Source organism: Nicotiana tabacum, chromosome 18 (genome assembly GCF_000715075.1).
Source record: "Nicotiana tabacum cultivar K326 chromosome 18, ASM71507v2, whole genome shotgun sequence".
Lineage (NCBI taxonomy): Eukaryota > Viridiplantae > Streptophyta > Magnoliopsida > Solanales > Solanaceae > Nicotiana > Nicotiana tabacum.
In genome coordinates this window covers 75,018,581-75,040,755 of record NC_134097.1, presented here as the reverse complement: position 1 = coordinate 75,040,755, position 22,175 = coordinate 75,018,581, and the positions used below count along the sequence as shown (strand labels likewise).

The window sequence follows — 22,175 nt, the reverse complement described above, 5'->3', positions numbered from 1 at the left end:
ATGCAAGATGCTGTTTACGAAAATGAATTCGCACTTTTACAGCAAAGTGTTCCCAATCCGTCAATTGCTTGTTCCGAAGAAGCCATCAGAACCACTCCAATGCCTCACCGTCTAGGTAAATAGATGCACGTAATATTTTATTGTTTTCCGACGTGCCATAGAATTCAAAGTAGCGTTCAGCATGAAAATCCATAACTTTGTATCCTCACGAATGAATCGTGGGAATTCCACCGGGGTAGACTTACTCGTTGTAAGGTTTTCAACCAACTCATGTAACAATGAACGAATTTCAGCGATATCCTTCGACCACAAATCCTTCACGCCCTTTATTGAATCATCGATAGTTCGAAAGATTTGGTCCTCTATTGAAGACCTCTGGATGAAAGCACAAATGAAACAAACTGGATATTACACCCAAACCAACTGATTATATTAACTTACTAAACCGAATTACAATAACCAACTATTAATTGAACAATAGAAAACAACAACACTAAAGGAAACAGAGAGTAGATGAGAAGAGAAAGTGCAACCTAAAGCTAAGAAGAAAGGGGAAGAGACACAGAGTCAAAAGAGGAAATGAGAGAACATACTTGAGCGCAAGCTTCAACATAATTCGCATGCCCTGTATTCCCCCTGAATCCCAAATATAATGTCCTAGCATTCTATTCGGTTGTTTAGTCACTGGGCCTCTTCTCAATTCAGCTCCAGGCCCAATACTCCCAACTGGATCAGCTTTGTTGCACACTTATGGCCCATAATCCCATATTGAGTCACACATGTTCACAACAGCAGGCATCTAACTCTAACACCAAAAAAAGAGTTGAGTTTGATTCCTTCGTACATAAAGTTTAAGCAAACCCAGAAATGCTTGCACTTGACAAAATATGAAGGATGAAAATGAGTTTAATTGACTACGTAATTATTTTTTATTATTAGGTCATTTACAATTAATTTTTAGAATAACTGAAATTAGTAAGCTGAAATTTGGAACAAGTAATAACCTTCTATTTATATCAAATTAATTAAAGTGATAAAGTAAAATTTTATTTACATGGTCAATGACTATAAGTCAAGTTTAATCCTGTCACAACAAAATTTTCCTTCCGTAGGAAGTTGTGATGGCACTTAGTCTTAGAGATTAGGTAAGCCTAATATTTACATAAATAATAACAATATTCAATAACGACTGACAAATGCGAATAGAAATCTTTATACAAATTTACAATTCCAAAACCAATAGTCATAAGCTCTACTGAGTTTGCTAGAAAACCTCTAAATATAACTGTTTTGAAATAAAGATAAAACAATGCAATTACAATATCGGCAGGTGATCTTGAAGCCTGCGAATACCGCAGCAGGTTTACCTTGAGTCTCCACCGCAAGATCCGTACCGCTATCTAACGATCGACTGACTCCGAAATACCTGGATCTGCACAAAAATTGTGCAGAATCGTAGTATGAGTACACCACAACGGTACCTAATAAGTATCAAAACTAACCTCAGTGGAGTAGTGACGGGGACAGTCAAGACATCTACTGGACTAGATAACCTGGATAAGTATAAGTGGAGAACTAATATAGTACGATATCTCTACAAAACTATGCATAATGACAATAATAATACAGTGCTTGCAATAAAAAATGGGAGTACCAATTAGCAGCGGAACACAACAAGTAATAACACAATAGAGTAAGCTGAACACAATTTAAATTCGGTGAAAACAAATAAAGGAAGGACAAGTAGCAACTCGACAAGAATAACCGCTTTCACACCAGGTTTATCCAATAATCTCCCCGAGGTAACAAACCTCAAAATATTCACAAGTCATCAGTCCCCATACGTAAACCCTAAACACTTGGCATCTCTGCCCTCATTACAACTGGTAACTGCATGGATGACTCGCGTACCAATGGAACCATTCTCACATAGAAGGGATGTAGTCAAGGGTGTGTATGAATGATCGATTACAACAGGATCCATCATTTTATACTGTTAGGGGTGATTAACTATGTGTACGCTTGTGCAAGTGTTCTATCATAATTCATGCCAACTAGTAGGAGTAGAAACAATGAATGACACATAAGAAATGATCACCACAAAAAGTACTAGGCATAACTCATACTGGGTAGGCATGCCACTAAACAAATATCAACAACAATGCCCCCAGGCCATCACAAGTCATCATAAATCAAACCCTGACATAGCCCACCTTGTATCGCCACATGCGCAATAATAATGTGAATGTCTGCCTTGTCTTGTCACACGCGCATAATAATGTTCTCACATTGTCTCACCACATGCTCAAACACACAGTTATAACCCGCCTTGTCACAACACATGTGCATAATCAATAGTAACAACGGCACTGTAGAAACCTCGTGAAAACACCCAAATAAATTCTCCCAACAATATCCCGTGCCAACAACACAACAACACAATAGAATGGCCTTCACAACATGTGCCCATATTCCACAACATTTCCTCGAAACAGTTTCGGTACCACAACTGCACATACCCTCGGCTCAACAAACTGAGTACCATAGCAACAACCACACAATACACGGGAATACGACAAGTAAATAAACTCAAGAGCTTTGGAACACAAAGAAACGGTAGAACGAGCTCACATAGAATAAACACAATAGAGAATACTAGTCACAGTAAGAACAACTCAACAAGGGAGAAATAATACATAACTGATGATTCCACAAAAGTACAATCCGGCAACAAAGGAGATAACATGAGTCCTTAATTCCAATAAGGATGAGGCAATTACAATAAAGGATAGCTAACTTTATTTAGGGTGGAGCAATTAGGAAAAAAGGATATCATGACAATCAAAGATGGTACAACTTCAGTTAAGGCACACAAGAGTCAAATAAGCAATAATAATGGAACATGAAGCAATTAATTCCAATTAAGACATGTAGAGGTTAAGCAATTAAATGAGGGATTTAACATAACAAAACAACTTCATATCTAATAAACATAAGAACATAAGAACCCTAAAAGGTCAACTTTCCACAAATAAGCCCGAGCACGTACTCGTCACCTCTCGTACACGGACTTCACATGACATAATTAGCATAAAAGACTCAAATCCTAAGGGGTAGTTCCCCCACACGAAGTTAGGCAAGATACTTACTTCAAAGAAGATAGACTGTTACTCTAAAATGAACTTCTCGAGTAAAATAACCTCCAGACGGCTCAAATCTAGCCAAAATAACTTCAAAGCATAAATAAAACTCATAAGAAACTATTCGGGATAATAAAGCTTCAATCTTTATCAAAAACTAAAAATCGACCCCCGAGCCCGCACCTCGGAAACCGACAAATTTCACAAAACTCGAACACCCATTCAGATACGAGTTCAACTATACTAAAATTATCAAATTCCTATACCAATTCACCCGTCAAATCATCATTTTACACTTTGAAAGTTTTCTTCAAAAATCTCTATTTTTCTCAACTCAAAATACTAATTTAATGATAAAAATAAAGATAGAATCATGGAATATAATAAATTTTGAGTGAAGAACACTTACCCCAATGATTGACTTGAAAACACCACAAAACATCTCCCAAAACCGAGGTGTAGAACCCAAAATATGAAGAAAATGGCCAAACCCTCGACTTATATGATTCGGGAACGATCGCACCTACGACGCATTAGCCATTTCCGCAGTGTCGTATTTGCGACAAAACATCCGCTTTTGCGGAAAAATCACTGGAAGTCGCTCACTGCACCTGCGGAGAAAGTCCCGCTTCTGCGCTAATGGAGGTGCGGCTAGTGTTGCGCTTCTGCGCTGCATCTTCGCTCCTGTGCCCATTTCATGCATCCATGTGTACGCATCTGCGGCCCCTCACGTGCAGGTGCGAAAGCACCAGTTTAGAAAAATTCCAGCAGCTCCAAACAATGCTTCAAAGAACCGAACCCTGTCCGAAACTCGTCCGAGCCACTCGGGACCTCGTCCGAATATACCAATAAGTTCTATAACTTAATATGGACCCGCTCGAGGTCTTAAATCACATTAAACAACGTCGAAACTACGAATCGTACCATAAATCGAACTTATGAACTTTAAAATCTTTAAACTTCCGGAACTCATACCGAGACTTACCAAATCAATTTGGAATGAAGTCAAATTTTGCATGCAAGTCCCAAATGATATCATGGAGCTATTCCAATGCTCAGAATCACATTCCGACCCCAATATCACCAAAGTCAACTCTCGGTCAAACCTCTCAACCTTCTAAAACTTCAAATTTCCATGTTTCGCCAAAATGCTTCGAATTATCCTATGGACCTCCAAATCCAAATCCGGATGCACGCCTAAGTCCAAAATCACCATATGAGGCTGTTGAACCATCAAAATGTCATTCTGAAGACTTTTACACAAAAGTCAGATTCTGGTCAACCCTTACCGCTTAAGCTTCTAAAACATATTTCTTCTTTCAAATTGACTCTGAATCATCCGGAAACCGAACTCGACAACACAAGTGCATCATAACACATAATACGAAGCTCATCAAGACCTTAGGCTGCCAAACGGGACATAAATTATCAAAACGAACGGTTGGGTCATTACATCCCTCCTCCTTTTATACAAACGTTCGTCCTCAAACTTGCTAAGAATCATCTCGAAGTCATCAAATCATGATGCATTCGTCCTACATACACTCGCGGGTGAACCCATGTCACCCCAATCCATATAAGCTCGACAACACCATCTCAACAGTAATTTATCCCTTTCATTAATACCAATAAGCCTTAGAGTCAAAATTTTCACCATCTATTCATCTCCAAAAAACATGATTCCTATATCCACACCCGGTTTCAGTCTCAGCCAGCTGTAGCAACTTATGCCTAGAGCTACAAGGTACAACAACACGACGTAACATATCACACACATATGCCCATAACAACATCTCTGATCACAATAGCTGCTCGTAATCAAATCTAGTACTGGCAATTAGCCTCATATCCGTTAGAACCATATTTCAAACCTCCACAATACTAACAATGATGCAAGAACAAGAAGACATCATAACTATTCACCTGAATCAACAAGCCACATCTAATGCCACTAGGGCACACACATCACAAGCTAAAACTCAATAAGCATAGCACGAATATGACTGAATATGTAGGGAAAAACATATAAGAGAAATATCAAATAAGCCCGACGGGCACAGCTCCCTATCAGTACTATTCTACGAATCCACCCCACAATAAAGAATCTAAATATATGAATGAATGACAAGGATCTTATCCTGATATAACTTCCACCCCGACATGCGGCCAGGTTCAAACACAATAAATCACACGAATCTGCGAGGGCCTCACCATTAACTCTGAATCATAAGTAGAATACAGATGATACGAGAAACCTTCCACTAATTCAATTCCGCCAACAAAATCAAACACATATTGAGCTCTCACACCAGTAGAGCGTCTAAATCACAAATTGTAACCCATCACCTACATTTCGCATCAAAACTACCAAAATAAATAACAAAAAGTCACTCTTAGTCATATAACTCTAAAAAATGAATAGAAACAAATGATAGGTACGACTTGCTACTATAGAATCCCCCAACAGGAGCAAACACACAAATAGAGTACTAAATCATGAAACCCTCCCATAGGTGAAACAAAATAGGGGGACTCACCATAATAAGCAGAACAGGAAACAAAATACGAATGATGGTCCTCTATACAAATCGAAACCATACCTGTACGACATCATCTGGATCAGCAGCCCCAGACCTACTATATGAAACACATCAATGGGTCGGGCCTCCCCTTCTTGGGCGCCCTCTACTTTCCTGAATACCCTGATGTGACACATCTGTCTGAAGTCTGGGAAAACTTTCACCATCTGGCTGGTATCTCCACACTCAAAGCAACCTCTCTACTGACGTGGTTGTGGAAACTGTGCGGTACAGTTACTTTGAGACCCGTGAGCACCTGAAACAATGTGCGAAGCCTGAACTGCAAACTTAACTAGCTGACCTACAAAACCTCTAGCATGTCGTACCATGCCTCCAAAATACGGACTGGTAAATCTCTTCGGTCTATGAGGCCTCCTAGCCTCCCCGTCCTCTCTCTCCTAACCTCGTCTTCCCTTTCTTTCCTGGCCCCACCTATTCTCTCTCTCCTGGTTCCACATGCCCTCTAATCGGTGAGCGATCTCTACCAGCTGCTGAAATGGAACATCTGATTCCAACTCCCCAGCCATGCTGAATCGAATATCATGCCTAAGCCCCTCAATAAACTTACAGACTCGCTCCCTAACTGTAGCGACCAAAGCAGGTGCATGTCTGGCCAAATCACTGAATCTAATGGCATATTATAACACTGACATAGTGCCCTAGCGCAACTACTCAAACTCCGTATGCTATACATCATGAAGGGACTGAGGGACAAACTCTCTTAGGAACATCTCTGAAAACCGAGCCTATGAAAGTGAAGCTGCATCAGGCGGGCTACCCAACTCATATGCTCACCACCACTGATATGTCGCTCCCTTAAGCTGGAACATAGTAAAAGCAACCCCACTCGTCTCCACGATACCCATAGTGCGGAGAATGTGATGGCACTCATCTAGAAAACCCTTCACATCCTCTGAAGCCAAACCACTGAAAGTAGGAGGGTCATACTTCTTGAACCTTGCAAGTCTAAGTTGTTATTCCTCAGATGTTGTTGTCCTAACTGCGACAGAACTAGAACCACAGATTGTGTTGCAATGACACCTAAAACCTAACCAACGTGAACTCGCAGCTCTAGAGTACGGGTGGCATGAGTCTGAGCTCCTCCCGCGATCTGTGAAGTAGCTGGTGTGACCGGAATCAACCCCACATGAGCCAATATAACAAACATGCTCAGGAACTATGTTAAAATCTCCTGATGTTTGGGGGTAACAACAGGCGCCTCCGGTACTTGTCCCTCAACCGGAGCTACTGGCGGCTCCTTAACTGCTGCTCTGGTAGGTTCCCTAGCTACGACACGTGATCCTCTTCGGCCTCTGCCTCTAGCGACGCCTGCCCCGGGAGCAGTGTCATCAGTAATTGCAGCTCGTGCCCTCACCATCCATGATATAAAGTAACAAAAGCTCGCACCCCGAGATCAATAAACTCGGACGATAGGAATGAAAGAAGTAAAATTGTCCTAATAGTTTTGAAGCCTCTCGAAGATAAGTACACACGTCTTCGTACCGATATGCAAGACTCTACTAAACTTGCTTATGTCTCGTAACACCTATGAACCTATAGCTAAGATACTAACTGGTCACGACCCAATTTTTTCTCCGTAGGATGTCGTGATCACACCTAGTCTTAGGGACTAGGTAAGCTCAAAATTTAATAATAACAATATTAAATAACAACTGACAAATGCAAATAGAAATTGCTATACAAAATGTACAATCCCAAAACTGGTAGTGCATGTCATAAGCTCTACTGAGTTTCCTAGAAAACCTCTAAATACAACTATTTTGAAATATGGATGAAACAGTGTAATTACAACATCGGAAAGTGACTCTGAAGCCTGCGAACACTACATCAGGTTTACCTTGAGTCTCCACAACAAGATCTGTACCGCTATCTAACGATCGACTGACTCCAAAATACCTGGATCTGCACAAAAATTGTGCAAAAACATAGTATGAGTACACCACAGTGGTACCTAATAAGTATCAAAACTAATCTCAGTGGAGTAGTGACGAGGGACAGTCAAGACACCTACTTGACTAGATAACCTGGATAAGTGTAAGTGGAGAACTAACATAGTACGATTTCTCTACAAAACTATGCATAATGACAATAATAATATAGTGCTTGCAATATGAAATGGAGTAACAATTAGCAGCGGAACACAACAAGTAATAACACAGAAGAGTAAGGTGAACACAATTTAAATCCGATGAGAACAAATAAAGGAATGACAAGTAGAAACTCGACAAGAATAACCGCTTTCACACCAGGTTTATCCGATAATCTCCCCGAGGTACCAAACCTCAAAATATTCACAAGTCACGGGTCCCAATTCGTGAACCCTAAACATTTGGCATCTTGTGCCCTTATTACAACTGGTAACTGCACGGACGACTCGTATGCCAATGGAACCATTCTCATATAGAAGGGAAGTAATCAAGGGTGTGTATGAATGATCGATAACAACAAGATCTATCATTTTAAACTATTAGGGGTGATTAACTACATGTATGCTTGTGCAAACATTCTATCACAGTTCAGGTTAACTAGTAGGAGTAGAAACAATGAATGACACATAAGAAACGATCACCACAAAATGTACATGGTATAACTCACACAGGGTAGGCACGCCACTACACAAATACCAATAACAACAATGCCCCTAGGCCATTACAAGTCATCATAAATAAAACCTCGGCATAGCCTATCTTGTCTCGCCACGTGCATAATAATAATGTGGATGCCTACCTTTTATCGCCGCACACGCATAATAATATTCCCACCTTATCTCGCCACATGCGCCAACACACAGATATAGTCTACGTTGTCACGCCGCATGTGCATACTCAATAGTAACAACAGCACAACAGAAACCTCGTGCAAACACCCGAACAAATTCTCCCAACAATATCACGTGCTAACAACACAACAACACAATAGAATGTCCATCGTAACATATGCTCATATTCCACAACATTTCCTCTAAACATTTTCGGTACCCCAACCGCGCTTAGCCCTCGGCTCAACAAACTGAGTACCACAACAACAACCATACAATACACGAGAATATGACAAGTAAATAAACTCAAGAGCTTTGGAACACAAAGAAATGGTAGAACGAGCTGACATAGAATAAACATAATAGAGAATAATAGTCACAGTAAAAATAACTCACGAAGGGACCAATAATATGTAACAAATGATTCCACAAAAGTACAATTCGGCAACAAGGAAGATAACATGAGTCAATAATTCGAAATAAGGATGAGGCAACTCCAATAAAGGATAGCTAACTTCATTTTGGGCGGAGCAATCACGAAAGAGATACAACAATTTCAATTAAAGATAAGCAATTAGGAAAAAATGATAGCATGACAATCGAAGAGGCTACAACTTCAGTTAAGGCACACGGGACTCAAATAGGCAACAAGGATGGAACATGAAGTAATTAATTCCAATTAAGACACATGGAGATGAAACTAATACATGGGGATTTAACATAACAAAACAATTTCATATCTAATGAACATAAGAACCTAAGAATCCTAAAAGTTCAACTTTCCACAAATAAGCCCGAACACGTACTCGTCACTTCGCGTACACGGATTTTACATGACACAATTAGCATAAAAGACTCAAATCCTAAGGGGTAGGTCCTCCTCACGAAGTTAGGCAAGATGCTTACCTCAAAGAAGATAGACTGTTACTCTAAAATGAACTTCTCGAGTGAAATAACCTCCGGACGACTTAAATCTAGCCAAAATAACTTCAAAGCATAAATAAATTTCATAAGAACTATTTCGGATAATAAAGCTTCAATCTTTATCAAAAACTAAAAATCAACCCAAAAGTCGCCCCCAGGCCCGCACCTCGGAACTCGACAAATTTTACAAAACCCGAACACTCATTCCGATATGTGTTCAACCATATTAAAATTATCAAATTCTGATACCAATTCGTCCCTCAAATCATCATTTTACACTTTGAAAGTTTTCTTCAAAAATCAACTCAAACACCAATTTAATGATAAAAATAAAGATAGAATCATGAAATATAATAAATTTTGGGTGAATAACACTTAACCCAATGATCGACTTGAAAAACCCATGACATATCTCCCAAAACCGAGGTGTAGAACTCAAAGTATGGAGAAAATGGCCAAACCCTCGGCTTATATGATTCTGCCCAGGCACGATCGGACCTGCGACGCATTAGCCGCTTCTGCGGCGTTGCATTTGCGACAAAACATCCGCTTTTGCGGAAAAATCACTGGAGGGCACTCACCGCACTTGCGGAGAATGCCCCGCTTTTGCGCTAACGTTGGTGTGGCCAGTGTTGCGCTTCTACGCTGCATTTTCGCACCTACCCACATTTCACGCTTCTGCGTGCATGCACCTGCGGTCCCTCGTGGGCAGGTGGGAAAACACCAGTTTCAAAAATTCCAGCAGCTCCAAACAATGCTTCAACCGATCCGAACCCCGTCCGAAACTCACCCGAGCCACTCTGGACCTTGTCCGAATATACCAATAAGTCCAATAACATAACACGGACTTACTCGAGGTCTCAAATTACATCAAACAACATCGAAACTATGAATCACACCATGAATCGAACTTATAAACTTTCAAATCTTCCAACTTCTAAAACCCATGCCGAAACCTATCAAATCAACCCGGAATGACGTCAAATTTTGCAAGCAAGTCCCAAATAACATAACAGAGTTGTTCCAACTATCAGAATCGTATTCTGACCCTGATATCAAAAGGTCCACTTCCAGTCCAAATCTCCAACCTTCCAAAATTCAACTTTCCAATTTTTGTCTAAATGCTTCAAAGTATCCTACAGACCTCCAAATCCAAATCCGGACGCACGCCTAAGTTCAAAATTACCATATGAAGCTGTTGGAACCATCCAAACCCCATTCCGGAGTCTTTTGCACAAAAGTCAAATTCCGGTCAACCCTTATCGCTTAAGCTTCTAAAACAAAAATTCTTCTTCCAAATTGACTTCGAATCATCCGGAAACCGAACTCAACAACACACACGCTTCATAACACATAATACGGAGTTGCTCAAGACCTTATGCCGCCGAACGAGATGTAAATTCTCAAAACAATTGGCCGGGTAGTTACAATCATATGTAAATTTGTTGGTTGATGATTGTACATTAAATTCTAGTCGTCCTAAAAGAATAATACATGTTCTTGATGTACTAAACAAAACGACAAGGTTGGTGCCTCACGAAGCAGTAACTTGAAATCTTCTCTGTCTCCGTCCATTTTATTATGTTGCATGAATTTAAATTTTAGTGCTAAACAATGTATAAAATCCATATATATATATATATATAAGAGGGACACAAGCCAGTTGACATGGCATGTTCTTTGCCCAGGAAAAACAAATTCTCAATGTTTTCATTATTCTTTTGTCTCTTCTATTATTTCCCTGTTCGAAAACTACTTTGTTCAACTAAAATATCTGTGAAGGATACAACGGTTGCAATAGTTTAATGTCCAGCAAGGAATACAACGGTTGCAATAGGTTGTAACGGTAGAAAGTTATAATAGTTATATCATGAAATAATTTCCATAACTGATCTCATCAAATATAGAATTAAATGAGGAACCTGTTTATGAAATGATCGATGACAAAAGTTTAGTCCTTTCATGTCTCTTCCCTAAAATTGTAACGGGAGAAAGGAATTATTTATTTCATGAAATAATTTCCAAAGCTAATCTCACAAAACAAATGGCTTGATAGATGAATCGAATATAGGGGGTTAAGGCGTGATTAATCTAAGTAAGCTCTTGACAACTTTACGAAGGAATTAGAGCAGCTTACTTTGCAATAACTTCATTATACTTATATTATAATGGTTTAGACGATCTCTACGTCAAAGATTATGGAGTGGAAAAGGATACATGGATAAAGTTCTATTTTTTCTTTGCTTTTTTGGACAAGGTAAATGGGCAAAGATCCTTTCTATTTTAAGTCTTAGCTGTTCTTATTTCAATAGTTTGACGTTCTGCTTGCCACTCATACCTAATCTTTTTAGTTAACTGATTTTGTTGTTTAATTACGCCTCTTCTTCCCATTAATCATCTTAATTACACTTCTTCTTTTATACCGGAATCTAATAAGCGGCTGCCTGCTCCTCCATAGGAAGATATTCCACCATTTCATTTCAGTCTCCTAAATTAAAAAAGCCAATTCCTTCTATGTCTATTTATCCTCACAATTCATCGTTCCTCTCTCTGCATTTGCTTGAGAATCCACAAAGATTATAGGGACATATTCTGTCTTCTTTTTCCCTTGAAATTTGAGGTGCTGACTCGCACGTTATATTTTTTGTTTTTCCTCACTCTTACAACAATGTTTTATGTCTTTAATTTGGAACTAAGATCAAATTGTTTTGGTCTTTGTTTAGAGTCCACAATAGATGTTGTGTTACATGAGAAAGTTTTCATCAATCAGATTGGATATCCATTAATACTAACCCAAATAAATAAATAAAATACAAAGGGAGGAAACATTTAGTTTAGTTCTTTTTGATCGCGTGAAAAAAATAATAGATTCACTGCAATAAGAAAAAATATAACAGAGGAAGCATACTAGAAATTAGGAATTTTGTCCCCATCAATATCAATGACAGGTTACACTTAAATGATTTTTTTTAATTTCTTGATTTATTTTTGTTTTCTCGCTTTGTTTTAGTCTTTTTCTAAATTTATTCAGAAAATGGAAAAAAACATGTCAACTTTGTGAAATAAAAGTGTCACACAAGTCAATTGAGAAACAAATTGATAAGTTATGTGACTTTTTGTATTTTGATGATCTAACAAACTTTATGATAAGAATCAGATTGGGAATCTGTTTCACATCTTCAAAGTGCTCAAGAATAACAAGTCTCAAGTCTGGCACAAGTTCTAACAAATCGAGTCAAAGAAACGGAAGAGAAAACACATGGACATCAGTTTTTATTGAACTGGTGCATCATCAATATTTACTTGTTTTGATAGACTTTATCTTGTTTTCAATTACGTGTGGTATTTTTTATCACGTTAATTGATTCCAAGTGGTGACTTTAGGAACTTGTTTAGTACTTTATTTTTAAGAACGCGTTTCTTGATCTAAATTCGTTCTATTGATACCATAGAATCATAACTTTCATTAATCTGGTGAAGCATCAATATTTACTTGTTTTGAACGATTAAACCATCTTTCTTATAGTTCATATCGTCATCTTTCACCACGTTTTTTGAATCCTCAGTTTTCGAGTCCTAAAACTTGATATATGTTGTTTCTTGAAATCAGCCCATAAACCACGTTTTTGTTTCAAGATCTTGATCCTGGTCGGTTGGTTCTTTGTTAACTTGAAGAATCACATCAACTTGAGTCAAAGAAAAGGAGGAGGGAACAGATGGACATCAGTTCTTTTGCTGACAGTACAAGTCAACTCTTCACAACTGTAAAGTCTCTACATTGTTTCTCTGCACACACGCAATAGTGCAAAACAGTGCAGCAGTCACTTTATGGAGCATGCCTTGTACCGGTTAATTGCTTACATCATCCAAGTGACCTCACTTGTGTATTACCAACATGAAGCAAGGGAAAATCACACACTTGAACCATTCAAAATCATCAAGTTTCTCTCTCAAAGTGTGCTGCTTATTTTGAGTGACTTCAAGACTTCAAGAATAAAGCAACAACTGAACGAAGAACTGCTGATACCCAATTTTTTCCTATGTATTTTTATATGAAAATACTTTAAAAATAGCATATATACGCATATATAAGTATGTCCAAGTGTTTTAATAAGTTTCCTAATTTCTAAAAGATTTTTTAAACTGATTTATTGTCCATTTTAGCAGTACAAAAACCAATAATTATTCCCAAAATTATCATTTTGGTTAATAACTTACTTTATTCTCATATTTATACCAAAATATAGCTAGGGTAATTTTTATACATTTTTTATAAATTTATTTGGTATTTTAAAAGCTAAATTGCATATAATTGCAATTTTAGCCTATTTTAAGATTAATAGCATTTTATAATTATGAAATTGGTTCCAATATTTTTTTAAAATTAATATTTATATTTCATTAATTGACTCAGTACCTTTAATTTATTTTTCAGAAGTCATTTTACTATTTTTATAAAAATAAAAAGGGAAAAGTGGCTATTTAAAATCTGGCCCATTTTGTTTTAATTATAGCCAAAATTGGTTCCCCTAATTGACCCAATTTCAAACCCAATTTCGCACCAGCCCAATTCCATTTAACCCATTTAAAACTACCCGACCCAAACCCCTTTTAATCTAGGCCGTTGATCAATCTAATCAACGGCCACGATTTCCCCTTTCCTTTTTTAATCCGTCCACACCCCTAACCCTAACTCATTTCATTCTATCAGCCGCCTCTGAATACCCCCCTCTCTTAAACTCTCTCGAAAGTTCTTGAAACCGTAATCATCTCCTATTATCTTCTACCTTCAGCTCATCGAAATCTATGGCCTTTCAGGCCATGGATGGCTTAAACTCATCTCCCTCTGCTCTTAAACACTTGGTGTTCAAAGTTTCGAGGTCTGACCTCAATGATGTCCATTCATATCCTCTCCGATTCAAGGTTCTATGGCCTCTTCGGCCTTGCTCCGGCATATCCAAGCATTATGAGCCTATTTCTGACTTATCCGACTCAGATCAGACCTTTTCCAAGCCTTTCTTGCTTTAGGGTTCCTCTGAAACCCTAGCTATTTGAGGTTTTCTCTGATTGTTTTCTTAAATCTATTCTATATCTGTGCTCTACTTGAGTTTTTAAACATTTTCCCTAATTTTTCTTTCAAAAATTACTTCTTTCCGATTTAGGGTTTTTCTGAAAAGCTTAAAATGTTTCTCTGACTTTTCTTCTTCTTTTCTTTGTGTGTATTTGTCTATACTATGTTCTTATGTTTTCTTTTCTACCACGCATGTTCTTCTACTATGTTCTTATGTTTTCCTTTATCATGCATGTTCTTCTGTGCTTTGTTTTTCTACTGTGTTTTGCACTATGCTCGCATGTTTATCTTGATGTATTTTCCTATATGATCTTTTGCTATGCTTTTCCGGTATTTTGTGTTCTTCTACTGTATGTATTTCCTACTGAGTTCTTAAGTTTTGTTTGCCTTCTACTGAACTCTATTTAAGTCCCTTCTAAAAGGTTTTCTTAAATACGTTTCTTTTGCTGTCGTAATTATTCTCTCATTATGCTCCTACGCTCTGTCTGCTTTGAATATTATTTGTGTTTGCTTGTCTTCTCATGAGATTCTGAAAGGAAATCTCTGAGCCTATTGCCTCCTCATCTCTGTATTTGACTCGAGTCGGAAACCCTAGAATTTGGGGGTTTCCTCCGAGTTTGGTCATATGATCAAATTAGGGTTCTGTTTGAGGACCCTTGACTCTTTCAGACTTATTTCTGGGTCTATGAACTAAGTGTGAACTTCTTTTATTTGCACACAATTCTGATTCTCCTACATTAGACTCTTCTGTTGAATAGCATGACAAATTCATTCATGTTTAACGTGTCTGTGTGCTTTTATATATGAGGAATATTTCTTCAAAATGGTTTTCCAACTTGTGATTGATTCATAATTCCTTTTAATAAGTTTAATTTATTGGTACTGATTTTCCTTAAGTTGAAATCCTTCCCATCTTTCTGACCTGGTTCATTCATACGAAATCCTCAATTTCTGATTTACTAGTTGTTAACTGATTTCCTTTCCTTATTTGCACAAACAGTGTACTATCAAGACTTTGTCCTTAAATAAACCTCTATGTATTTTCCCCTCTTGTACTGCTCTGAAAAAGTGTTTGATTGACCCATTTCCTTAATTATTTTGCCCGTTTGAAATCAGAATCCCTTAATTAAACAGAGACCTTGTGTAATTGATTTCCAAACTATTTTTCTTACCTATTTGTACTTGCTTTCTGCACTATAAAAGGGCACGACCCTTTTGCACTTTAGGAGACCTTCAATTCAATACTTCTATACTTCACACTTCATAATTCTCTTCTAAACTAATAGCATTCTGATTGCTCGTTTGCACTTTGGCTTTACAATACTACTGCTTTCTCTTTGTTTGTTTTCTCTAAAACTGGTATGTCCTAATTTTAGTTTCAGCATCACCCCAATGTGTTTGCTTAAAGTTTTTATATCCATAGCTACCTTACTGCTTATGTAGAGTTCAATATTTAACTTAACATGCCTATGTTCTACAGCCTGTTTCTATTGTGAATCTTTGTTCCCTACCCCATTACCCCTATGTGTTTGTAAGTTGTGACTTAGGGCTTGGCAACATGAGTTATTTCCCATGACTTGAGTTCTGAACCAGTGAGGTCCTAACCTCTAACCGGCTGGAGGGTGTGCTAGCATATCCAATTGCTGAGTATGCCCATCAGTCTGCTTCTCTTGTGTTCTTGCAAATTCCCTACTCCTCTATACCCCTATATGCACTAATTTTTAAGTTGTTCCCTTTCAGAATTTCACTTCTGCACTTGCACTCTCTCCTAGCTTCTAGGTTCTGCCCCCCCTCGTGTAAGCCTTGCCTTGGGACCTTGAGTTCCCTCTGAACTTGGACACTTGAGGGATGGCCCTTCCACACTGTACTATGTTCTTAATCTGGTAACATTTGGGTGTGAGCACTGCCCGGAGTCCATATGAGGCTCTTAGGGAACTCTGACACATCCAAAGATGAGAGAAAGGCTTTGGATCATGATCTTTAGAGTTGTTTCATCTCATATTTCAGACATGGAGTCTGAATTAGGCTCCCCTTGGTTGTACTTTTATTTTTGCTTTTCTTATTTCATTCCAGGCTGTAATAACTTGTAATAACTATTGGGGATGGCTAGTGAAAAGGGAGGGAATCATGCCTGTAAAAGGGTATATATCATGTTCATAGGGAATCATTATACTTCTGCACTTCTGCATTTCAATATAGATATCATGTTCATAGGGAATTATTATACTCCTGCACTTCTGCATTTCATATAGATATCATGTTCATAGGGAATTATTATACTTCTGCACCTCTGCATTTCATATAGATATTATGTCTATAGGTTTCTGCGCTTCTGCATTATATAGAGACCATGCCTATAGGTTTCTGCACTTCTGTATTATATAGAGACCATTTCTATAAGTCATTTCTGAAATTCTGCATATCATATTGATAATATGCCTATAGGACTTCCTGCAATTTGCATGTGCACCTGTCATTAGGCAAACTTGTTTGTAGGAGTTAAATAACTAACTGCATATAAATGACCTACCTATAGGATTTCTGCATGTAAATAACAGTGTTTTTAAAGTCAACAATGCCTAGAAAGCATGCCTATAGGAATTAACAACCTAGTATGAAATGTTTTTGTTCACCTATAAGTCTAAAATCGGCAATATCATTGTCCAACATCTGCAAAATCTTTTGTCAAAACGCTTCTTCCCTGAATAACTGACGACCTCTTCTAAAATCAGTACACTTCTTCTTTTTTGAAATCAGTAGATATCATGCCTATAGGATTCGTCTAACACTTAGGCAAGCCTTAGGATAAAAGTTATGACTGCACTAGTTTTTTTTAACCAGCGGGCAGGTCTAATTCGGACTTCTTATCTGAAAATATTTGATAAATCAGCATGATTTCCCTTTTTAAGTTTTAATCAGACCCTAATCAATACATGCAAGACGTGCTAACTAGATGCTTTTCTTTGATTTGAGGAGGTTTATTTGAGCCATATCTGTTTATGTGTTTTCCCAATACTTGCTATCCATGTTTTGTTTGTCGCCTTAATATTTTTACCTTTTGAAACCACAAATAAGCCAACCTTTCCACCATTATAGGATTATTAGTCCCAAGCACCTCCGGGGCTTATAGAATTGGGGCGAGTAATAGCATGCAATAAATAAACGAGACTATTCCGCGCTTTAACACCTTAACGGGGTGGGAAAGGATAGATATGGATGTGATGACCACGCAATAATGTCACGTGTAACCCCTCGTCGAGGAGCGATTACCGGACATTGTGTGGGGTGATCCATATTATTTATAAACTTAGGACCCCCCCTTTCCTTTACTTGTTTATTTCATTATTTACCTTTCAAAATTTTAAACCGTTTTTCTCAAATTTCAGCTTGCCTTTCACTTCTTTTAATTTTATCTATTTGCAACCCTTATGTGAAAACCCCCTCATATTTGAAACTCTTATTTTCTTACTTAAAGTCATAATCATAGTATGGCCGGGAACACACTAGTGGATTCTGAGGGGTGCCTAACACCTTCCCTTCGGGATAATTTCAAGCCCTTACTCGATCTCTGGTTTTTCTAAATCAAACTCTTCTTAGTGTCCTAATGCACTTTAATCATTAGGTGGGGACTCTTCTCTTTTAATACCCATTAAAAGAGTTGTCAATGTCATAAACCCTATTTCGCGAGAAAAAAAGGGGCACGACAAGGACCAATTTCCATCACCGTGTTACCATATTTCCTTAGTTTTGTTGTTCCTTTGTTAGAATGATCTATTTGTAACCCATAATCAGATTAGTTAGAAGAATTCTGTAGGAAATCGTTTGTAAAACCATAAATCTTATGTTTGTGTTTTGGCTAGAGTAAGTCAAAGTGTGAGCTTTATAATAGCGTTATTGCAAAGGGGCTTGTAATAGAGTTATTACAAGAAGGTGAGGGATTCCTAGATTGCAATAGTTTGTAATCTAAAGTTTGCTTAGTTACTAAAGTTGAAATCCTATTAGTATAGGTCGTGGTTTCTAATCATGTGAACTGGGAGTTTTCCACGTAAAACTTTGCTATGTCATTTACTTATCGCTGAGTGTGTGTTCTGTGGGAATAGATAGAGAACCAGGTTCTCTATAAAGTTTTATGGACCCTAAGTTTACATTAATTGGTATCAGAGCATGTTCTTTCTATCAGGCTAACACCTAGAAAGAATCCACATGGCTGCTCCACCAAACTTTGAAAAAGTTCAATCAACCTACAGACCACTAAGATTCAATGGACAATACTACGGATGGTGAAAGACAAGGATGCATGATTTTATCAAGGGTAAAGATTCAGAGCTCTAGGATGTTATATGAAGTGGACCCTTCGTCCCCATGAGGACCATTAGCGAGCCAACAGTGACAGTTCTAAAGACAAGGAGGGAGTACAATGATGTTGACTGCAAAGCTGTACAGAAAAACTTTTGAGCAAAAAAGATCCTAATATGTGGTACTGGACCAGACGAGTATAACAAAATTTCTACCTGTCAATCTGCTAAGGAGATCTGGGAAGCTCTCCAAATAGCACATGAAGGAACAACTCAAGTCAAGCAGTGAAAGATCAACATGCTCACCACTGAGTATGAAATCTTCAGTTTAAAGGATGATGAGTCCATTCAGGACATGCATACTCGATTTACCTCCATCATCAATGAGCTTCACTTTTTAGGAGAGATCTTTCCAAGGAATAAACTTGTCAGGAAAATACTTAGTATATTACCTAGTTCCTGGAAAAGCAAAGTCAATGCAATCACGGAGGCAAAAGATATGCAAAAGCTAACCATGGATGAACTCATCGGAAATTACAAGACCTATGAAATGAATAAAAAGAAGGACCATGAAAGAAGAGAACCCAAAAAGTAGAATAACCTAGTCCTCAAGGAGGACAATAATGACTTAAGTGGCGTGGATACTGACATGGTTTATCTGACAAAAAGATTTCAGAAAATGGTTCGCAAAAATGGAGGCATTTAAAAAAGAGGTAGCTCCAGCAGACCAAAAGGCTATGACTTGTGTCATAAATGTGGGAAGCCAGGACATTTCATCAAATATTTTCCTCTGCACAAGCAAGATCAGTATAAGCATAACATAGACAAAACAATCAAGAGGAACCCCATTCCTGATAGGAGATTCAAGAGAAAAGATGTCGCTGATAATGTTGTGAAACAAGATCTTGCTGCATGGGGAGATACCTCCAGTGAATCTGAAGGAGATGATATGAATAAGGTGACACCTCCATGATAGCCGTTGAAAGCGATGCAGCTGAATATGACTCTATCTTTTCCCTGAGGCAAAATCTGACAAGGATGAAGATGATGATGACGATGAGGTAAACTTTCTAGACGTTTAAAGAAATTTGAAATCTTACTCTCAAAAGAAGCTTATATCCTTGGAAAATATTCTAATTGATGCTTATCATAATCTTATTAATGATAAAAATGTGTTAACTGTAAAATTGGAAGAGGTAGAACATGAGAGAGATGATCCGGTAGTCGTGGTGGTCAATTTAAAAGAATCCATTTAGGATTAAAAAAAAGAAAAAGGATTCCTTAACTGAGAAAATTAAAAATATAGAGCTTGAGAGAAATGACTTGTTGTAGTAGTTGTGGATCTAAAAGAAAAAATTAAGAAATTAAAAAGGGAAAACAGTTCTGGGAACACCCAAAAGGGAAAGGAAGTTGCAAGTGAGGCACACCTTAAGCTTGAAAATGAGCTCAGAATGGTAAAATCTAGCATGTATACCGAACTTGAAAGAAACAAACAACTTCAGGAAGATCTAGGCAGAGTTAAAAATGACCTAGAAAAATCTCTAAAGTGGACCTGGTCCTGTGATGCAATCACTTCCATGTATAAAAATAATGGGGGGAACATGTAGGAAATCGGGTTCAAGACTCCATATAACTTACATAGCAAGTATGTTACTGTCCCTGATTACTGGATTTGCACTCACTGTGGTAATGCCACACTTTAAAGAAACCTGTAAAGCTAGATTTCAGTCCTAACAGAGAAATAAAGTTTTTGTTGAAAAACTAACTACTGCTAAAGAACATGGTCCCACTAATAAAAAACTTTTGATGCCTGCTTGGACAAGAAGAAGTTTAGTTCACCCTTTTCCTCACTACAAGGGACCCGAACTTGTTTGGGTTCCTAAGTCTAATCCTTATTTTCTTGTGTAGGGAGCAGTAAAAGGAAGTAGCGAAAGATAGTATGTGGATTGTGGATGCTCTAAGTATATGACTGGAAGCACCGATGATTTTCGTTCACTCAAAGACCTGCAAGGTGGGAGTGTGTCCTTTAGCAATGGCAAAAAAGGATTCATTCTGTGAGTAGGAAAAGTTGGGAAGACACTCATTCATTCAATTGAAAATGTGCACTATGTGAATGGCTTGAAATATATCCTACTGAGTGTCTCTCAAATTTACGACAAAGAAAACAAAGTAAAATTCTTATCAAAGACTTTCACTGTTACAAATCTTGTAACTGGTGAAGTGGTTCTGATGACAAAAAGATTCAAAAATATCTATGTTGCTGATTTTGAGTCTTTGAACAATGGGGATATTACATTCTTGAGTGTTGTTGATGATGATGTTGAACTGTGGCACAGAAGATTGGGATATGTAAGCTTTTCATTGCTGAACAAGTTGGTCAAGAAGGACCTGGTTCGTGGTCTGCCTAAGTCAAGATCCAAAGATCACAAGCTGTGTGATGCATGTGTAAGGGGAAAGCAAGTCAGGTCCTCCTTCGGGCCCATAAATGAAAGTAAGCACTTCAAGGCCACTGATCACTACCATATGGATTTATGTAGACCTATGAGGGTGCCAAGTAGAGGAGGAAATAAGTACATTTTCGTCATAGTAGATGACTACTGTAGATTCACATGGACATTGATCCTCAGAACCAAGGATGAAACTTTTTCCAATGTTTGCTGCCATTATGAGGTAGATTCAAGTGAAGATGAGCCATAATGTTGTGAGTATATCTGATCACGGCACAAAGTTTGACAAAACAAAATTCGACGAATTCTGTGCTAAAAATGGTATAAGTCATAATATTTCAGCTCCCAGAACACCCCGACAAAATGGTGTTGTGGAGAGGTAAAATAGGACTCTTAAAGACATGGAAAGGACTATGCTAATTGATGTGGTGTTGCAAAATGGTTTTGGGTGGAGGCAGTCAACACTGCGTACTACTTGGTGAACAGGTGCATGATCAGGTCCCTCTTAAATAAAACACCATATGAATTGCTGAATGGGAGGAAACCCAAGCTAACTCACTGAAGAACGTTTGGCCGCAAATGTTTTGTTCTCAGTGATGTTAAGGAATACCTGGGATAACTTGATGCCAAAAGTGATAAAGGAATCTTTCTTGGTTATTCATCACAAAGAAATGCATACAAGTCCTACAACAAAAGGACTCTGGAAAAAGCATACATCTGATCTTTGATGAATCACAAGAAAGATTCACATGATAAGGTTGATCAAGACGGAGAGCAGTCAAAGGTTCCTGGAGAAGTTATTGATATGGCAAATGGAAAGGTTGCCATGATGAGTCAAGTCAAGGAATCCAATGATGAATATGCAGCAAAATCTCCAGCTGTTATAGAGGGACATGGTTCCTCTATCACACCGGCTGAAGTAGATAACAGAGTTGTTGAT

The 22,175-nt window shown here is 38.0% G+C and overlaps 1 protein-coding gene across 1 annotated transcript; it reads left to right on the top strand.

Moving 5' to 3' along the window:
* On the top strand, positions 1 to 21,485 carry LOC142172546 (putative mitochondrial protein AtMg00300). The gene is made up of 2 exons (XM_075236191.1): positions 1 to 115; positions 20,851 to 21,485. The coding sequence occupies exons 1-2, from the start codon at positions 1 to 3 to the stop codon at positions 21,483 to 21,485; spliced, it is 750 nt and encodes a 249-aa protein (XP_075092292.1).
* Positions 21,486 to 22,175: the final 690 nt, after the last annotated feature.